Source organism: Alligator mississippiensis, chromosome 4, assembly GCF_030867095.1.
Source record: "Alligator mississippiensis isolate rAllMis1 chromosome 4, rAllMis1, whole genome shotgun sequence".
NCBI classification, from domain to species: Eukaryota; Metazoa; Chordata; order Crocodylia; family Alligatoridae; genus Alligator; species Alligator mississippiensis.
Genome location: NC_081827.1, coordinates 75,016,049 through 75,033,966, shown reverse-complemented (window position 1 = coordinate 75,033,966; position 17,918 = coordinate 75,016,049). Strand labels below are relative to the sequence as shown.

Sequence of the window (17,918 nt, the reverse complement as noted above, 5' to 3'; positions counted from 1 at the left end):
CACACACACACACACACACACACACACACACACACACACAGAGCGAGCAAGCATTTGGAACAACTTGCATAGGTTTTTTTGATTGGTCACTAGAGTCGTATTTGAACCTTAATATTCTCCTCACTTGGAGGGTCCAAAAATCTTTCCAACCAAAACAGAAGCTATACGCTAAACATATTTCTGTATGTACAACACTTCAGTTAAGAGTGTGAAGCCAGGAATCTATGGGCTGGAACGGAGAAAGGAAACTACTGCTGATGCTTTCCACAGAAAATCTGTTGGTTGTTGGTATGGGGAAGGAGAACACAGAGTCTTCCACTTCAGACACTTAGCTGGAAGCAAATGTGAAACATGGATTGCACAGCTCTGTTCATGGAAAATCGGAACAGTGGTGGGGTGGACATGCGGGGGATGGTTTCTCACATGAGAATTATGCTTCTACAGTGCTCCACTTATGTCCATCTGCAGCTATTATTACTCCACCGTCTGTTTTCTGGTAAAATTTGCAAAGTTTGAGGGGAAGAGAATGAGTATTATTTTGGGGGAAATAAACTAGAGAAAAGTAATACAGTATATAAGGAGACGCACATGGGGGCAGAAAGAACGCAGAAAAAAGGGATTAGAAGACCACCTGAGGTCCCTTACGACCCAAACCCTTGCTCAGTACAGAAGTATCCACATCTAAATCATACCTGACAAACTTTAGTCTAATCTGCAATAAGGAACCTCCCAAGAAAGACTCTGCCATCTGTCTTGGTAACCTACTCCACTATTTAGCCATCCTAAGAATTAGGAAGATTTTCGTAATAACTGACCTACATCAGCTTAAGTTGCAGCAAGTGAAATTACTTCCTGTTCTAACTCCTAGACACTGAGAATAGTTGATCACCCTATTCTTTGCAGAGAGCTCATCTTGTATCTAAAGATTTATCAGATTTTCCTAGTTTCTCTTCTTCAGACAAAGTAACAAGATTTTACCACCTTTTATTTTGTATCATATTTCTAAACCTCTAGAAGTGAAAACATGACATAGAGTAAATGCTCTTACATTTCATTTAAGTCAAGAGTGGGCAATTATTTGAGCTTGAGGGCCACTTAATGAGTTTTGGTAAATTGTTGAGGGCCAAGGGGGGCAGGGGGGAAAGGAGGGAGAGGAGTGGCTAAATGACCCTATCTGGTCCACTGGCTGGTGCCGGGGGGAGCCTGAGGAGGGAGGGCTGTGCCCCACACCGCTCTACTACAACTGAGGCCAGGCCAGGCAGCTCACAGACTCCACTGCCCCATCCACCCCCCACAACCTCGCTTCCTGTTGGCACTGCGCAGTCTTAGCACTACAGATGCCAGGTCCACACAGGATATGCTGTGGTGCAGTGCACCAAGCAGCCATCTCACCCACCCACTGCAACAAGCCACTGCTACCCAGCCACACCAGGAAAGTCTGAGGTGACAACCACAGACCAAGCCCCACCATGGCTAGCACAGATTAGTGTCACTGTAGGGGCTCATCATAGCAAGCAGGCAGGCAGGATGGCTACTTGGCATGCTGCATCACACAATGTCCTGTGCAGGCCTGGATGCTGGCAGCACTGTGCAGTCCTAGCACCCAGCCAACAGGAAACCACACCGGGCAAGAGGGAGCAAGGAGGGGTGGGAACAGAGGACACAGTGGAGTCTGCTCATGGCCCAGCCCAAACTGTGGCAAAGCAAAGGAGTGCAGCCCTCCCTCCCTCCTCGGGCTCCCAAAGGCACGCAGCAGGCCAGACAGGATCACTCAGTGGCTGAATACAGCCCATTGGCTGTATTTTGTGCGTGATCTAGGTCTTTGAGTGACTTAAAAAAAGTGAAAGTTCTTATTGGGTGGGAACAACTTGACCAGAAATGTATCAATAACGGAGGGCTTAAATTTTCAATCTCATCTTTAATTTAGTTACATTTCTGTAAAAGACATCTTTTTTTCCCCCTTTCTGAAAAACAAATGAATCATTGGTACTTCCAATATTAACCTTTCACATTCCCACTCCCCAGTCCAACTCCTCCAATATACCAAATCCCAATCTTCCACTCAACAACAAACACACATCCCTCAACTTTTTCAACAAAGGAATAAAGAGGGGGCATTAATTTAAACAAAAAACTCCAGGGAGAAGATCCATAGACATTTTTCTAAAGAACTATAGTGCATGAATACACAGACTAAGAATGGGAAAAGAATGGTGTTACTGTGCTTGCAACTCTTACTTTCAATTTATATACAGCAAAAGACAACAAGCAGGTCAGTCCACCTCCCTGAACATAAGGAAGGGAGGGGAATAGTATGGCTTACAGCTGTTACATGGAGCTCAGAAGAACAGAACAGATGGCTGAAATTCCTTACCCTTTAAAACGTTATGTAATATTGCAGTAAGGGGATAATGACTGTGATCAAAGTTGTACAAATTTCATGTTCCAATGGAGTTAAACAGGAGTTAAAGGAAGTCCTACCAAAAAACTCCAATAAGATACTAAAAGTTATTGTTATCACGTAAAATAATATCTATAAGCATAGCATACTAAATTGTCAATCTAAAAAGAAACCCGAGGAGAGTGTGAAGAAGTACAGACAGCTGATTTACACAAACAACTGAATTCTTCCATTGGTGTCTTGATTCAAGCAAACAATATTAATGAAAATTGTGAAACTGGCAATTATAGAGTATTGTTTAGGGGGAAAAAGTCAAACCACTCTTTATAAAAATGTTACATCAAAAGATTAAAGAACATAGCACAAAGCATGGCAAATAATACAATAAATTCCCTGTTATCCGGCATTCTACAAACCAGAATACACTATTAACCAGAATTTCCGGCCAACTGGCCAGACACAAGGGAAGCAGGGAAAGCTCGCATGTGGCAGGCGCTGCCGCCACCCACCCCCCCTGAGCGGGCATCACTCCACGTGCGGCTGTCCTCCCCCACCCCACCCATGCAGCTGCCTCAGGTAACATGGAGGGGGGAATCTTCACATAACCAGCCCCCGGCATTCCCCACTTAAACCAGATAACAGGGATTTTACTGTACCTCCAAAGATTAATACCTAATGTCCCCTTCCTACATATGAAAAAAAAATCCTCAAATTTAAGTGATCACTGGGGAACAGGGAAACAAAAGTCAGTGGTTTTATTAGAAAGGGAAGGGGAGGCAGAAAGGAAGTAAGTTTTTAAGTGATGAAATGAGAGCTAAGAATCCATAAACTGTGGTTTTCTTATTTGCCATGGATGGATATGTTTTGGCCTAGCCTGTAACTTAAAAGCTAAAAGCCTGATTTAGAAAGTTGTTAAAAGGACAGTGTAACATTACAAAAATAATACTGCTAATAATAATTCTGTATTTTAGAGTTCTGTCATTTTCAGTTGCTTTATTTTTTGTGAATTTGGTTCTTCGAACACAGTCCATTTCATTGCCTCCCTTTTACAGTCCCCTCTTATTAGCATGGATCTTTCACATACCAACAATAGGGACATCGTGCTTTGTGAGAAGTGTGAAAATGAGACTGTAAAGCTAAAAAGATGCAGAGGAAATGTAATACCTCAAACAAAGTAACACACGTTACATGGAACTGAAATCAGTTTCAAGTCTGTAGCACACTCTTAAACAAAAGAAAAGGAAACTAAATAGACATATTCTGATTTAAGATTTCTAAAATAATCCTTGCATTAGAAACTGTTTACAGGAGGCATTTTCTCAGCAAAGTATCCATCAAACCGAGTGAATAATCCTGCACAACCCCAAATGTGCACTTAAAAAAAAAACCATAAGAAAGAGGCAGACAAAATAGCCACTGTATTTAGGTCAGAAAAATTATACATACAGCTGACAAAGAATAAATAGTGCTTGCTCAAAAGTAACTGTCCAAACCTAATTAACTGACTTATTGTCATTCCGTAACTTTATGAACACTTCCAGACTGAAGGATAGTATGAAATGTTAATAGATATCAATACTGTCGTGTTAAATAGGAATTTCCCAACTATCAAAAAATGATACAGCACACAAGTATTGGGAGTATCTGGACAGATACATTGCCTGAGTTCATAAAACTTCCAGTTAAAAAAGCTTAAATGCATAGCTTAAGCTATAATATTCAGAAAGCAAACTAATACATTAAGCCTAAAGCTTAAAGTATAAAAATAAGCTAGTTTTAAAGACTTAACTACTGAACAATTAAAGTGGTATGTTACATACCAATTTTTAATCGGCTCCAGATGCTTTAAGACACAAATATCAATTACTAATAGATCTGTATTGAAGTACAATACAGATTTTGTCAGCTACTGGTATTTCACTCAAATAATTTTAACAATGCACAAATCCTCACTTAACAGCAATTTCCTACTTGTATCATTATTTAGCAGATTCACAGAATCATAAAAAATATGGCTGGAAAAGAGCTCATAAGGTAATATTGTACAACCCCCTGCCAAAAAAAGAACAGCAATCTTTTACCAGGTTTTTAAGGAAAAGCAATGTTTCATATTAAAATATCACACAAAATTAATTTGTTAAAATGATGTGATTTCTATATATTTGGTACAAACTATTAAGTCCTAAAATCTGACTACTGTCATTTAAAATTAAAAACCTCTTTAAATGAGATACAGATATAGTGATCAATGCATTAGCATTGGTTTCACCACTGAGTTTTTACCGTTAACTTCTCTGGTTTGATAGTTTGAAATTAAGAATTCCCTTGCTACAAACATCATGTACAGTATGTTGGGAATGTGGCTAAATTATGCAACGGGCAGGTGTCATATGCCAAATAATAAATATCAGATGAACGATTACGTTACACTTTAAGGAAGCATTTTTCTTAAAATAGCTACAACTAAAGACACTTTTTCTAATCTTCAAGAAATCAGAGATACCCAAACCAGTGCAAATTCTCTGTACGTTTTATCAGGGAACTAAAATCCTTACTAAACGGAGTGTAAACTTTTTCTTGGATCCTTGGGGTATACTGTGCATATGCAAGATATATTTATTTATTTACACACACAAACAAACCGATGCATACTGGTTTCTAAAGACAATTGAGACTGGACAAGTGATAACAGCTACTTTTTTACAAAACAGACGCACTTAAAGCAAAGGAATGAATAGTTAAGGACATTAGAAGTCACTTCTTTTTACCAAAATGAACAGAATTTGTAATTAATACCATATATATATATATACACACACACACACACACACACACACACAATAAAATTACTCTAACTGTGAGCTCTGATTATAGGTTATTTTTACACATACTTTTGTTACTTTGTTGTTTCATTACCTTAAAATATTCAGATATGATTTTAAGTGGGGAAAAAATTGCAATTGATATAACAAATAACAGTACAATTTTTATTTAGCATATTTACTCAAATACAATACAAGGTTCCACCCCACCACCAATGAGCATGGAGAAAAACCCCTCATCTGATAACCGCATACAAGAAAATTTCACTAAATACACTATGAATCATTAAACTACTGCCAAAAGCAGCATGTGTTCAGCAATGGAAACCAACTATGAGGCTGATTAAATCCAGCCAATACTGAGCATGACTATAAAAAACACAAGGCCCACGTTAAACAAACATGCTGATGGGAACCTACTACAAAGTTAACACAACCCATCTGTATAAGACATATGGTAGTGCCCATTAAGTTCAGTCCCCCTCACCGCCTCTTTTTCACATCATGGTGAGCCACTGCACTACACACATTTTTACTTCCTCTTCACTCCCACGGCTAGGTGCACCTCTTTCCCATTCCCATTGATTCCTGTTCCTTTACTAGCCTTAAATGCCAAGCAAACATCACAAAACAGTTTACCTAGAAACCCTCTGTCACCCCCCCATCTCTCAGCCTAGCATATACAATTAGTATGGCTCCACCTTTCATGAGATGAAGCAAAACAAGGTTGCCCTACATCTCATCTGCATATACATTTTTGGAGTATCCCAGGACTTGAGACAAGAACCTTCAGTTCCAGTTATGCGTGGTGGCTAATTAGCAAATGAATCTTGGTTGGGGGAGAAAGGGGTGGTATCTGGAGTGTACACACACACGCACAGCAGTGCAAAGCTGTGGGGGTCACCATGGCTTGAAACACTATTGACTCTGATGGGGCGCAGCCCAATGAATTAAACAATAAATCACAAACCTCTGGCTTCTGACTAATATCACAAATAATTTGTACTATATAAGTAGGTGCCAAAGTGCTATTCAAAACAGTGTTTATAGAGCATCTGTACTAAAACTCAAAAAAAAAAAAAATAAAAGATAACATGCATCAATCAACTAAGTGCATGGATGCTATATGCAAATTGTTATAGCCATGTTTAATTTCAAAACTGTTGTTTTCAAATTTGTTCTGCACTTCAATGTGCTCAGGGAGAGCAGGGTCTGAAAGTAAGGAGGGAGAAGGGGCTCCCCAGGCAGAAAGTTATATGGAAGCAGAGAGTAAGAGGGCTACCTGACCCCCAGCCCTCAAATTTAATTTTCCCTGCTGTAGCACTGAAAAGGGGACAAATTCAAGGCAAACCTCCAATAATAATATAGCAAATTTATAAATTTTCCATATATAGAATCTAATTATTGGGGGGGGGGGTCACCTTATAATCCAGGTCATTTTGTACTCAGGTAAATACAGTCTATGTCTTGAGACCAACATATAAAAAGTTGCTCAAAAATAACTAGTTGCATATGCACATGATTTTTCCTTCTGACCCAACAGAAAAAATAACCTGTACATCTTATACTAGAAAAATGAAATTTTAAATCTGGTATTACAAAGAACTTTTTTAACTAAGAGGGTGGTTAAGCACTGGAACAGATTACCTAGAGAGGTTATAGAGATCCCATCATCAGAATTTTTTTAGGACCAGGCTAGAGCAGCTGTCAGCAATGTTTTTGGGCAGCAGGCCAGAATGACCCAGTTTATGTCTGAGGTTCATTGCCAGAAGCTGGCAAGCAGTGCTGCTTTTTCCACAATTCTGCTCAGCCACAGTGAAAGTCCCTCACTGCCAGACACTGCTGACACCCTTGGCTCTGTGGGCTGGATCCAACAGCTGGATCAAATGGTTTAGACAGGGACAATCCAATAGGCGGGTACAGCAGATGCTCTAAGGTCCCTTCCAACCATATTTTTCTTTATACAATTTCAATTTCTTTTCCAAAAAGTTTGTGTCATATTGTAATCCCATGACATTTGTGTATTACCATGCATTCTGGAACAGTTTAAGGCTATTATTCTGGGATGAAGAAATGCATTTCTTCATACTTGATAAAAATAAGTACACATTTACAGAAATGACAATTGTCAAAGGCAGGGGCCTACTTATGCATCTCTCATTTGGTAGCCAGAATAGCGAGGTACCTAGAATTATGAAATCACACCATCATAAAAGGAAGCTCAAAGTTAATTCTTCTTTTCCTTGTTCTGACAAATTCTGTTTCGTGTTTTTCCCTCCTCAAGCTCCTCCCCTGTTAACTGGGGTTTTTTGGAATCCCCTAATTTGGGGGTTTAAAAGCACCCTTTTTTGTAGATAGATTTAGATATTTTGTTTTCCATAACTGCACGAGCAAGGATGCTAGGTTAAACTGAAGGGTGCTTGTTAAACTAACTATGCCTCCAGAGTCCTGCATCATACAATACATACTTTTACGGAAATACACAGTTCATTTATCCATCTGAACCACTGAGGATCAACCTTTCTGACAGGCATGGCTCACGATAAGTCCCACCCCTCCAAGTGCTACTCCAACCCCTAGCACCTTACCAAACCACTGCCATGCTCTCTCCTACATACCCTATCTATTGCTATTCTTCACGCTACATCTGCTGCATGTACCACTTGTGGCACTTATTCTGCAGGTTGGTCACCTCTGCCCTACACAGACAGATACAATGAGCAGGGATGAAGAGGTCAAACAAAAGCTACATACAACACAGGCCTTTTCTGACAGCGAGATACTGTTGCCTCAGATTAGGACAAGCGGTAGAACCAAATGACTTCTCTTTAAAACCATATGGTTGTTTTAAAATGCCTGGTTAGCAAGGCTCTGCACATGTATGTTCTTGCACCTGAAGATTTCAGGGCACTTTACAATTGTGGGTGCACATTATCAATTTACTTCTAGAACAGAGGCGGGCAATTATTTCAACTAGAGGACTGCTTAACTAGTTTTGGCAAGCTGTCAAGGGCTGCAAGGGTAGTCCCGCCCCTTGATGAGTGTCCCACTGCCTGGTCACAACCTTGGAACCATAAGTCCCACCTCCTAACCTCTGACCTTTGCCACCGAAAATCCCTCCCCTTGCCCTGGAAGTACTCCTTTTGGGAGGGTGCCGCCATCTTGAAACCAGGGGGAAAACCCCCCCAAATCTTATACTAACCCCCCCCCCAAAAAAACCCCAACAACCCAAACATCTATTATAACTTATTTTATTTTAATTTTTTTTTAAATATTTAAATATTTTTGTCCTGATCTATGTGTGTTTGCATAGTATGCATAGAGGTGACTGCATAATAGCTCAAAATACAGTCTCACTCTTGTATCTTGTGGGGCAGGGCTAAGGAGGTGTATATGGGGGGGTTTAGTTGGGGAGTGGGTATGTGTGTTTGCACGGTGTGCACGGTAGGGTGTGTGGGAGACAGTGGGTGGGAGGGTGCAGAGGGGTGTGGGGTATGTGATTGGAATGGGAGCTGTGGGAGAGTGTGGGTGTGTGAAAGGGTATGGTGAGGGGGTGTGGGAGTGTTTCAGGATATGGTAAGGGTGGGGTATGCGTGTGTGGGGGCCCTAGGAGTCCCCGGAGTATGCCAGTCCCTGGATCTGCATGTGATGGCAGCGAGCGGGACTAGCCCCGCTGGGCCCCACAGCACATAATTCCCACGCTCCCACCCCAGTCCCCGGCCACAAGTGGCGGCAGCGTACAAGACCAGCCCCATAGCGCTCCTGCCCAGGTCCCCAGCCACACATGATGGCAGGGTGCAGTACCAGCCTCACCCAGCCCCATAACATGCAGCCAGGGACTCAGGTGGGAGCACAGGAGCTGCAAGTGGCAGCAGCATGCGGGGCCAGACTAGGCTGGCCCACCCAAGTCCCCAGCTGCGTGTGACGGCAAGGTGTGGGGACAAAGTGACTCAGCCCCACAGCCGCAGTTCCCACACTCCCACCCTAGTCTCCAGTCACAACTGGTGGCAGCATACAGGGCCAGCCTGACCCAGCCCCTGGCTCAGGGCTGGATGCAGCCTGGAGGCCATATTTTGCCCATCCCTGTTCTACAGTTACAAGAGAAGCTGTGTAGTTTAATTTCTAAGTCACGTTTCCTGCACATTAGGCATCAATACTCTGTTGCCTGGCTCTGCTATAAACATTTTGGGGAGGGGGGTTGAGGGCCTGGGGGAAGAAATCACTTTATTCATTTCTACAAAGATTTAATCTGGAAGAGACGTATGTCTCTTTCCTCTCAGCGGAGGTGGGGGGAGGGGAGAATCCAAGTCATTAACGAAAAAACAAAGTCATTAATGATAAAGGCTGAACTTAATAGACAGACTGACGCAGTAATAAATAGTGAGCGCAACAGATCAACAATAAAAAACAACCTGAATCCTTGAGTTAACTGGGCACAAATACATTTTTAAAGGACCAAATATTTCCAGATATGTGTTCTTTGCAAAGAATACAAGCCATGCCTGGAGGACGGGGTACTATACTAGCAAGCAGTGACTCTAAATTTATATTTTGGTTTTGGGGGGCTTTTTTTTGTTTTGTTTCGTTTTTTACTGGAGACGGCCATCTTCCAGTACAACACTGTAAACAAAAAAGGCCGGTGGGATCCTTGGATGCATAGAGAGAAGAATACAGAGTCAGAATAAGGAGGTTATATCACCTCTGTTCAGATGTTAATTCAAAATGTTACTGAAATACTGATTAGTTCTCATATCCACAACTCAGGGAGGATATAGGAGGAAGTTCAGAGAAGAGCCATGAAAATGACTAAAGGTTTGGAAAGCTTGAAGGAGCTCAACTGGTTTAACTTAGCAAGGTTAAGGGTGAATATGGTTGCAAGGCATAAGTACTTATGGGGGGGGGATGGAAATTTGGTAATGACGGATATTTCTATCTAGCAGACTGAAGTATTAAAAGATCTGACGATGGGAAATGGAAGTTAACTTTAGAAACAAAGCATTATACATATACACCCACAAGCAAGGATAATTAACCATGGAATAACTTGCCAAAGGTCAAAGACTATTGCCCAACACTGAATTTCTTTTATATCACAGCTGTATAAATATTAACAGAGAATTCTTTTTTTTAACTATATCACTGCTGTGCAATGGGCAGCCCATGAAGAGTCAATATGAAGCCCTCAGGTTCCTATCCAGCTGCCACTGCTGTTCCACTCTAGCTGCAGCAGCTAGAGCAGGTATTTATACAGCAGGAACATCTTTAGAAGCTGGATACCTTCAAGTCAGCCGACCCTGACAATCTTCACCCCAGGGTACTCAAGGAGCTGGTGAGCATCATAGCCCAGCCTCCAGGGCGGATCTTTGAAAACTCTTGGCGCTCTGGTGTAGTGCCCGAAGACTGGAAGAAGGCCAATGTGGTGCCTATCTTCAAGAAAGGGAGGAAAGTGGATCTGGCTAACTATAGGCCCATTAGCCTGACTTCTATCCCGGAGAAGATCTTAGAAAAGTTTATCAAAGAGGCCATCCTTAATGGACTGGCCGACGCCAACATCTTAAGGGATAGCCAGCACGGGTTTGTTGCGGGTAGGTCTTGCTTGACCAATCTCATTTCCTTCTACGACCAGGTGACCTATCACCTGGACAAGGGAGAAGAGACTGATGTCATATATCTTGACTTCAAAAAAGCCTTTGACCTGGTTTCCCATAATCACCTCTTAGAGAAACTGGCCAGTTGTCGCCTTGGGTCCTCCACGATCCACTGGCTGGAAAACTGGCTCCGGGGTCGGACCCAGAGGGTAGTAACTGATGGAAGTCACTCATTGTGGTGTCCTGTGACCAGTGGTGTCCCCCAAGGCTCTGTCCTTGGACCCATACTGTTCAACATCTTCATTAATGATGTGAACACTGGAGTCAAAACCAGACTGGCCAAGTTCACTGATGACACCAAACTTTGGGGAAAAGCATCCACACCAGAAGACAGGCGGGTGATCCAGGCTGACCTGGACAGGCTCAGCAAGTGGGCGGACGAGAATCTGATGGTGTTCAATGCCGATAAATGCAAGGTTCTCCACCTTGGGAAGAAAAACCCGCAGCATCCTTATAGGCTCGGCAGTGCTATGTTGGCCAACACTATGCAAGAGACTTGGAGGTCATCATTGACCACAAGATGAACATGAGCCTGCAGTGCGATGCTGCGGCTAGTAAAGCGACCAAAACGCTGGCTTGCATCCATAGATGCTTCTCAAGCAAATCCCGGGACGTCATTCTCCCCTTGTACTCGGCCTTAGTGAGGTCGCAGCTGGAGTACTGCGTCCAGTTTTGGGCTCCACAATTCAAAAAGGATGTGGAGAAGCTTGAGAGAGTCCAGAGAAGAGCCACGTGCATGATCAGAGGTCAGGGAAGCAGACCCTACGATGACAGGCTGAGAGCCCTGGGGCTCTTTAGCCTGGAAAAGCGCAGGCTCAGGGGTGATCTGATGGCCACCTATAAGTTTATCAGGGGTGACCACCAGTATCTGGGGGAACGTTTGTTCACCAGAGCACCCCAAGGGATGACGACTAGGTTGAATGGTCATAAACTACTACAAGACCGTTTCAGGCTGGACATAAGGAAGAATTTCTTTACTGTCCGAGCCCCCAAGGTCTGGAACAGCCTGCCACCGGAGGTGGTTCAAGCGCCCACATTGAACACCTTCAAGAGCAAACTGGATGCTCATCTTGCTGGGATCCTATGAACCCGGCTGATTTCCTGCCCTTTGGGCAGGGGGCTGGACTCAATGATCTTCCGAGGTCCCTTCCAGCCCTAATGTCTATGAAATAAGCTGCCAGTGTCTCCGGTATCCACATCCCTCTTTCAGCTTCTGCTGCATGTCCCTAACAATAAGGGGTGGGATGAAGCGTGGCAGGGCAGGGCAGAGAAGGGCAAAGCAGTCCACAGTTAGGGAAGCCAGTGGCCCTGAGCACCCATGCAGTATGGTGCAGCAAGGGGGTAAGCACCTACATGCATGTGACATGTAGTCTGGGGGGCCCATGGCCACCTGCAACGTGAGACCTTCCCCCCCCCGCCCGGTGTAACCCCTGGGTGCTTGAAGCTGGACAGTCCTAAACTAGATCATAACTCAGAAAAATCCTGTGGCCAGTGTTAAACAAGGGATCAGAGAAGATAATCACAATGGTCCCCCCTCTCACCTCACAATCTAATGACAAGACAAGTTAAGCTCTAATTGTCAGTGGTACTTAACACTAAAAATTCAAAGCAGTGACAGACTTTCTTTTCTTTTAAATCACAAAGGAAATGACAATCAGCATTAAAACAGAGTCTTCAATGCCAGCTGCTAGAGTGACTCCAGCCTCTCCATGATACACAACCAGACTAAATGTACAGACTGAATTAAAACTACAGTCCATTAGTACCTACATCCAGACCCAATGATTTCAATAGAATGCTTTACTACATGAAAACCAGGCTGAAAGACTGGGACTACAACAGCCAGTTCTACTAGCACTAACTTAACAGGAAGAGGAACGGCCTCAAACTAACAAGAGAGTTGTCCTCAAAAATAGCCACATGGTACATACACTCAGTGAGGTATAACTACAGGCAGAGTTTGAAGAGTAGTAAGTTACTGAGCAACAGAGCAAAAATAAGGATCAGAGTAATGTTTCTAATAAGCACCACCTTAGACAAGTCCTCTTTCACCTTTCAGGAACTTTTCTCCTTTATCTTTATACAGGTTGGTCATTTTTAAGTCAAATCATTTACAAAGGGTGCCAGAAAAGAGATTTATAATAGCTGATAACTGCCATGTTTCCATAATATCTTAGCAGGCTCAACTCTATCTTAACAAGACTGAAAAAAATTAAATTTCATTAACACCTTAAAAAATATTCTCTCCGATAGTATATTTTTGGAGTTTGGAAAAGTTACAGTTTTTTCTGCATTTCAGGTAATGTTAAAAATATCTGCATGCAAGACAAATTGTAGGCAGTGTAAAATACATTTCTTAAGAAAATGCAGCGTCCCAATCCAACTACCAGCATCACCAAAATTAAGCACGAGAGACTAGCATGTAGAGGAAACATTTGGGGCTGCGTCTGTGTCCGAATCGTCAAATCTCTCCAAATCGATTCAGAGGGTTCCGATTTGATTCGGAGAGATTAAAGGGGTCCCAATTCGAGTCGGAGCTTTGGCCTCTGAAACCTGGGCCAGATGTCTGCCGAACTGAACCACTGACCGAAGCTTCACACAGCCCTACATTTTACCTTTTTTTAAATGGTTGTAAGTTTTAGCACAAATACTCCCTAAGCACACTCTTAAGCAGCACATTTTTGTACCTATTTATATATAATACAAACTATGCATGAGATTAGTCCAAAGCAGACCTTACAATGACAGGCTGAGAGCTATGGGACTCTTTAGCCTGGAAAAGTGCAGGCTCAGCGCGATCTGATGGCCACCTATAAGTTTATCGGGGTGTCCATCAGGATCTGGGGGAACGATTGTTCAGAGTGCCCCAAGTGATGACAAGGTCGAACGGTTATAAACTCCTGCAAGACCATTTCAGGATGGACATAAAGAAGAATTTCTTTACTGTCCGAGCCCCCAAGGTCTGGAATAGCCTGCCATCGGAGGTGGTTCAAGCACCTACATTGAACGCCTTCAAGAGAAATTTCGATGCTTATCTTGCTGGGATCCTACCCGACTTCCAGCTGACTTCCTGCCCCTCGGGCAGGGGGCTGGACTTGATGATCTTCCGAGGTCCCTTCCAGCCCTAATGTCTATGAAATCTATGAAATAACAATAGTTTAATCACCTCTGTGGATCTAAGGTCAATGGGATCATTAAATCACCTACAGCAGTAATGTCCAGCTTTGGCCCTGCAGGCCAGATGAATGGCATAGGGATGCCCCCGCCCACCAAGATCAGCCCCTACCCCCCCCCCCCCAGGGGTAGACAAAATGGTTGATCTGGCTGGCAGCTGGACTCCATTTCCCAGCAGCCCCTGCCCTCATGGCTTGGGCTGCTCTCCATGGTGGTCCCAGCTGCGCCGGAGTGACTGCTTTCCACCATGAAGTCTTTCATTCTATAGGTATACCCAGCATTCCTTGCTGCTCGATATATTACTTTGCATTTGGCTGTATTAAAAATATCTTTTATTGAATAGTATACCTAGCAACCCCTGCCATGTATGACTATCCTAGCTTCATCTCTATGTACCACATAATTCATCTTTGTGTCATCTGCAAAATCTAAAATTGTAGGCATTTCATATTTACTTCCAAAACATTAATGAAAACGTTGGAGATGCAACAACTCCACTAAAAACTTAAGTCATCAAGGATTCCCTATTGTTAATTATTTTCTGAAATCTGTTATGTCGCTACTCCTTCATCTATAAAAGATATGCTTTGATTTTATCTAATGCTAAATATTGTTTACTCAAAGTAAAATGAAACCTTCCCCTGTTAAATCCCTTGACCTAGACTGCACTCCTTTTTGGGGCAGGCTAGTACTGTGGTAAAGATATCACACTGCCTCAGGCCCCCAGTTATGGACCAGTATATCTTTAGGTGAGACACTGCAAATCAAGAACAGAAAGACACTATTCTGCCCACAAAAGTTTACAAACTAAGTAAAGGACTCTGATTTTCAACTTTGCTCTCCAAAGTTTAGAGTCATAGAATCAGATGGAAGGGATCTCCAGAGATCATCAGTCACATCTGGCCCACAGCATCTGGCCCTGGGTACTACCTATGGGTGCATCAGAGCATTCGTTGCAGCTTACTTCCTGGAGCAGCTGCAGCAAGCAGCACAGCCTTGAAGTGGCCACTTTGGGGCTCCAGAGCCATGCTGCACAGCTCTGTGGCCACTGGGGCAGGATCATGCCACACACACAGGGCCCACTCCAGATCCAAAATGGAAGCTCGGTGTGTGGGTCAAGTCAGGCCCATGCCACTGGCCTGACCTATCAGCAGAACTACACAGTCAACCTTGACACAACCACAAGACATAACACCAGTTCATTACTGAACTTGTGTTTTACAGCTGAACCTCTTGAGAAAATAAAATTAAACTAATCTTTTAGCATCTGGAGAGGTTTGGTACCTTTTAACAGCATTATTAATTTTGAACAATTGTAGTAGTTTCCAAAATCCTCTTTTATACTGACTATATCACACTGAAAACAACTCTACAGAACCACATAAACCAGTACGGCAAGATGAAAAAAATATTATGAGATACAGACGCACTAATTAGAGGGTGCAGTGTATACCTGCAGTATTTATGTTCAAAACACAAAGGGATAAAATTGTTATGTAAGCCACTGACCTTCAAATAATGAACTCAAGTGCACAGTTTTGTTTGGGACTAGTTCCCATTATTTTCAACAGGCTTGTTCACATGAGCAAAGATCTGCACAGATATAAGACCCTTGCTCTTAAAAGGCCATTCTGGATTTGCTTTTTTCCATCTCCAACATCATAAATATTAACAAAATCCATTCCATTTCAAGGATTCTGCCTAGGGGAATTAAGGTCCTGATCCTCTGTCCAATGAAATCTATATGAAGTTTATATGGAGTGTAAAACAAGAGTTCAAACCTCAACCCTGCAAATGGACTCTATACAGAAGCTGTATCAAATTGCCAGTGTTTTGTTTATTGAACAGAACTCTCCTTTAAACACTGTGATAACACTTGGTTTGACAAAAATGTAAAAGTGCATCTATTTGTTCTGTCATTACTCTGTAAATCTCACTTTTAGATCTTGAAGAACAATATGCTACTTTACAACACCACAACCTTCTTCAAGCAATTTATAGTGAGATCACATTTCTGTTTGTCATAAGACTTTTGTAAATAAAGGAATTGTTCCAAGTGACATTGACAACCTGGTTTTCAGCACTAGATTTCAGTGGCTTTCTGGAGAGTTTGTGCATGCTTTATTTTTTGTTCTCTTGCGATTCAGATTACCCATCTAAAAACTAAGGTTATGATCCCACATTGAGAACTTGGCAGACAAATACCTGCCTCTACCTGAGGATCCAGTGAAATCAGGAGGCCAGGTATACCTGCATAGGTAACACTGTAGGACAGGACTTGAAACTTTTTCTAGCTTGAGATTAATTGCCTAAGATAGCATTTTTCTTAAAGTCTGTCCAAAGGTATAACCATCAGCTGCATGAAAAATGTGAGAGGACTGATGCAGGACAATTAGGGAAAAAACTTCTCTCAGAAGTGACATGAAGAACTTCCCATATCAAGAGGATCCTTTCAAAGCCATGACTTGGGTAAGTGCTCTGGGCCCCAAGAGGAAACATAATGCATGGTTACTTAAATACCACTTACTGTGCCCTCAAGGACCTTTTCTTCATAGAGGATGGTCTAACACAACCTGCAGATCCACTGGTTCTACTTTGCTTGGTACTGGCAATACAACTGCTGTTTTCCAGATCTAACTGAGTGCAGCTGGGAAAGGCAGGGGAGCAGGAAGAATGAACAGTCCCATTCAGACTAGAGCCTCAGCTTCGCCTAAAGGCACCTGAAAGCATCCTGACAGCCGGCTGAGCTGTCTGTTCAACAACGACTGAGACTCCAGGCTTTTCCCCACCTGCAAACCAGAGCTGACAAACCCTGGCACAAAGTGGGGAGAAAGTTCACGCAGAAAACATTTGCGGGGCAGCTCAGGCACCTCCACCCTGCAATTCTGCGCTGACATCCCGTAAAAAACAAACCTGTCAGCCCTAAAAACCAAGAGGCAGACGGTGCCCAAAGCCCCTCCTGCCTGTGACAGCTGCCCACCTCGGGCACAGGAGGCCCTGCCCCGAGACAGCAGGCAACAGGACCTGCCAGCGCGGGACCAGCGCCTCCGGCTCCCGTGCGTCGCGGCCTGCTGCGGCGGCCGGGCAGGGAGGGAAGGCGGCCCCCCCGGGCCCTGCACCGCCCCCACGGGCCCGCGCGGGGGGAGCCCCGTGCCCCGCCCCGGCCCCGCCCGACCCCGCCAGGCCGAGCCGCGGCCGCCGCCCCTCAGCCCCAGCCGGGGATGGAGGCTAGCAAGGGAGGCGGCGACGCAGCCCGCCCGGGCCGGGCTGGGCTGGGCCGTACGCTAGAGAAGCGGAGCGGGCTGGGCCTCACCTCGGGGTGCAGGATGGGGACGCAGCCCGCCTCCTTCTCGTACTCGTCCAGAGGCGCCGCCATCTTGGTGCGAACCCGCCGCCCGCTGCATGCCGGGACGGCCGCTCGCCCCGCCCCCTCCCCGCTAAGGGGCGCCGGCCCGGGCCGCGGGGTGGGCGGGACTCGGGCTCTTCGGTCGCTGAGAACCTCGGCCACTCAGGGGGGCGGGGCCCAGCTCCCAGGGGCGGGGCTGAGCCGGGCCCCAGGCCCCGCCCCCACCGCCGGCCCTTTCCAAGGTGCTGAAGGGCGGAGGCCGGGGCCGCGTGGCGGGGCGGAGAGCGCGGGGGAACCGTCCCCGCCGTCCCGACGCTCCTCTCCCTGCCCTACCCTGCCGCTGCCCCGCCACCTCCACAGCGCCGCGGAGAGGAGCCTCCGCATCGTTTGCGGAACGACTTTGTGGCTTGTTCCTGCTTTCACCAGGCCCGTGGCTGACTGAAGTGTAGCTACAGACATGTGGCTATAGACATGCCGGGCTGGTCGATCCCGTCTTAAGGGTGGGGTGCAGACGGGGCCTTGGGAAC

At 44.5% G+C, this 17,918-nt stretch overlaps 1 protein-coding gene across 1 annotated transcript in view; it reads right to left on the bottom strand.

The window, feature by feature from the left end:
• Positions 1-17,465, bottom strand: part of ZDHHC17 (zinc finger DHHC-type palmitoyltransferase 17) — a 145,434-nt gene extending 127,969 nt beyond the window's left edge. The window contains exon 1 of the mRNA XM_014595854.3: positions 17,359-17,465. Within this exon, the coding sequence (XP_014451340.1) occupies positions 17,359-17,421 (63 nt within the window). The 5' untranslated portion in view covers positions 17,422-17,465. The remainder of the gene's footprint in view (positions 1-17,358) is intronic.
• Positions 17,466-17,918: the final 453 nt, after the last annotated feature.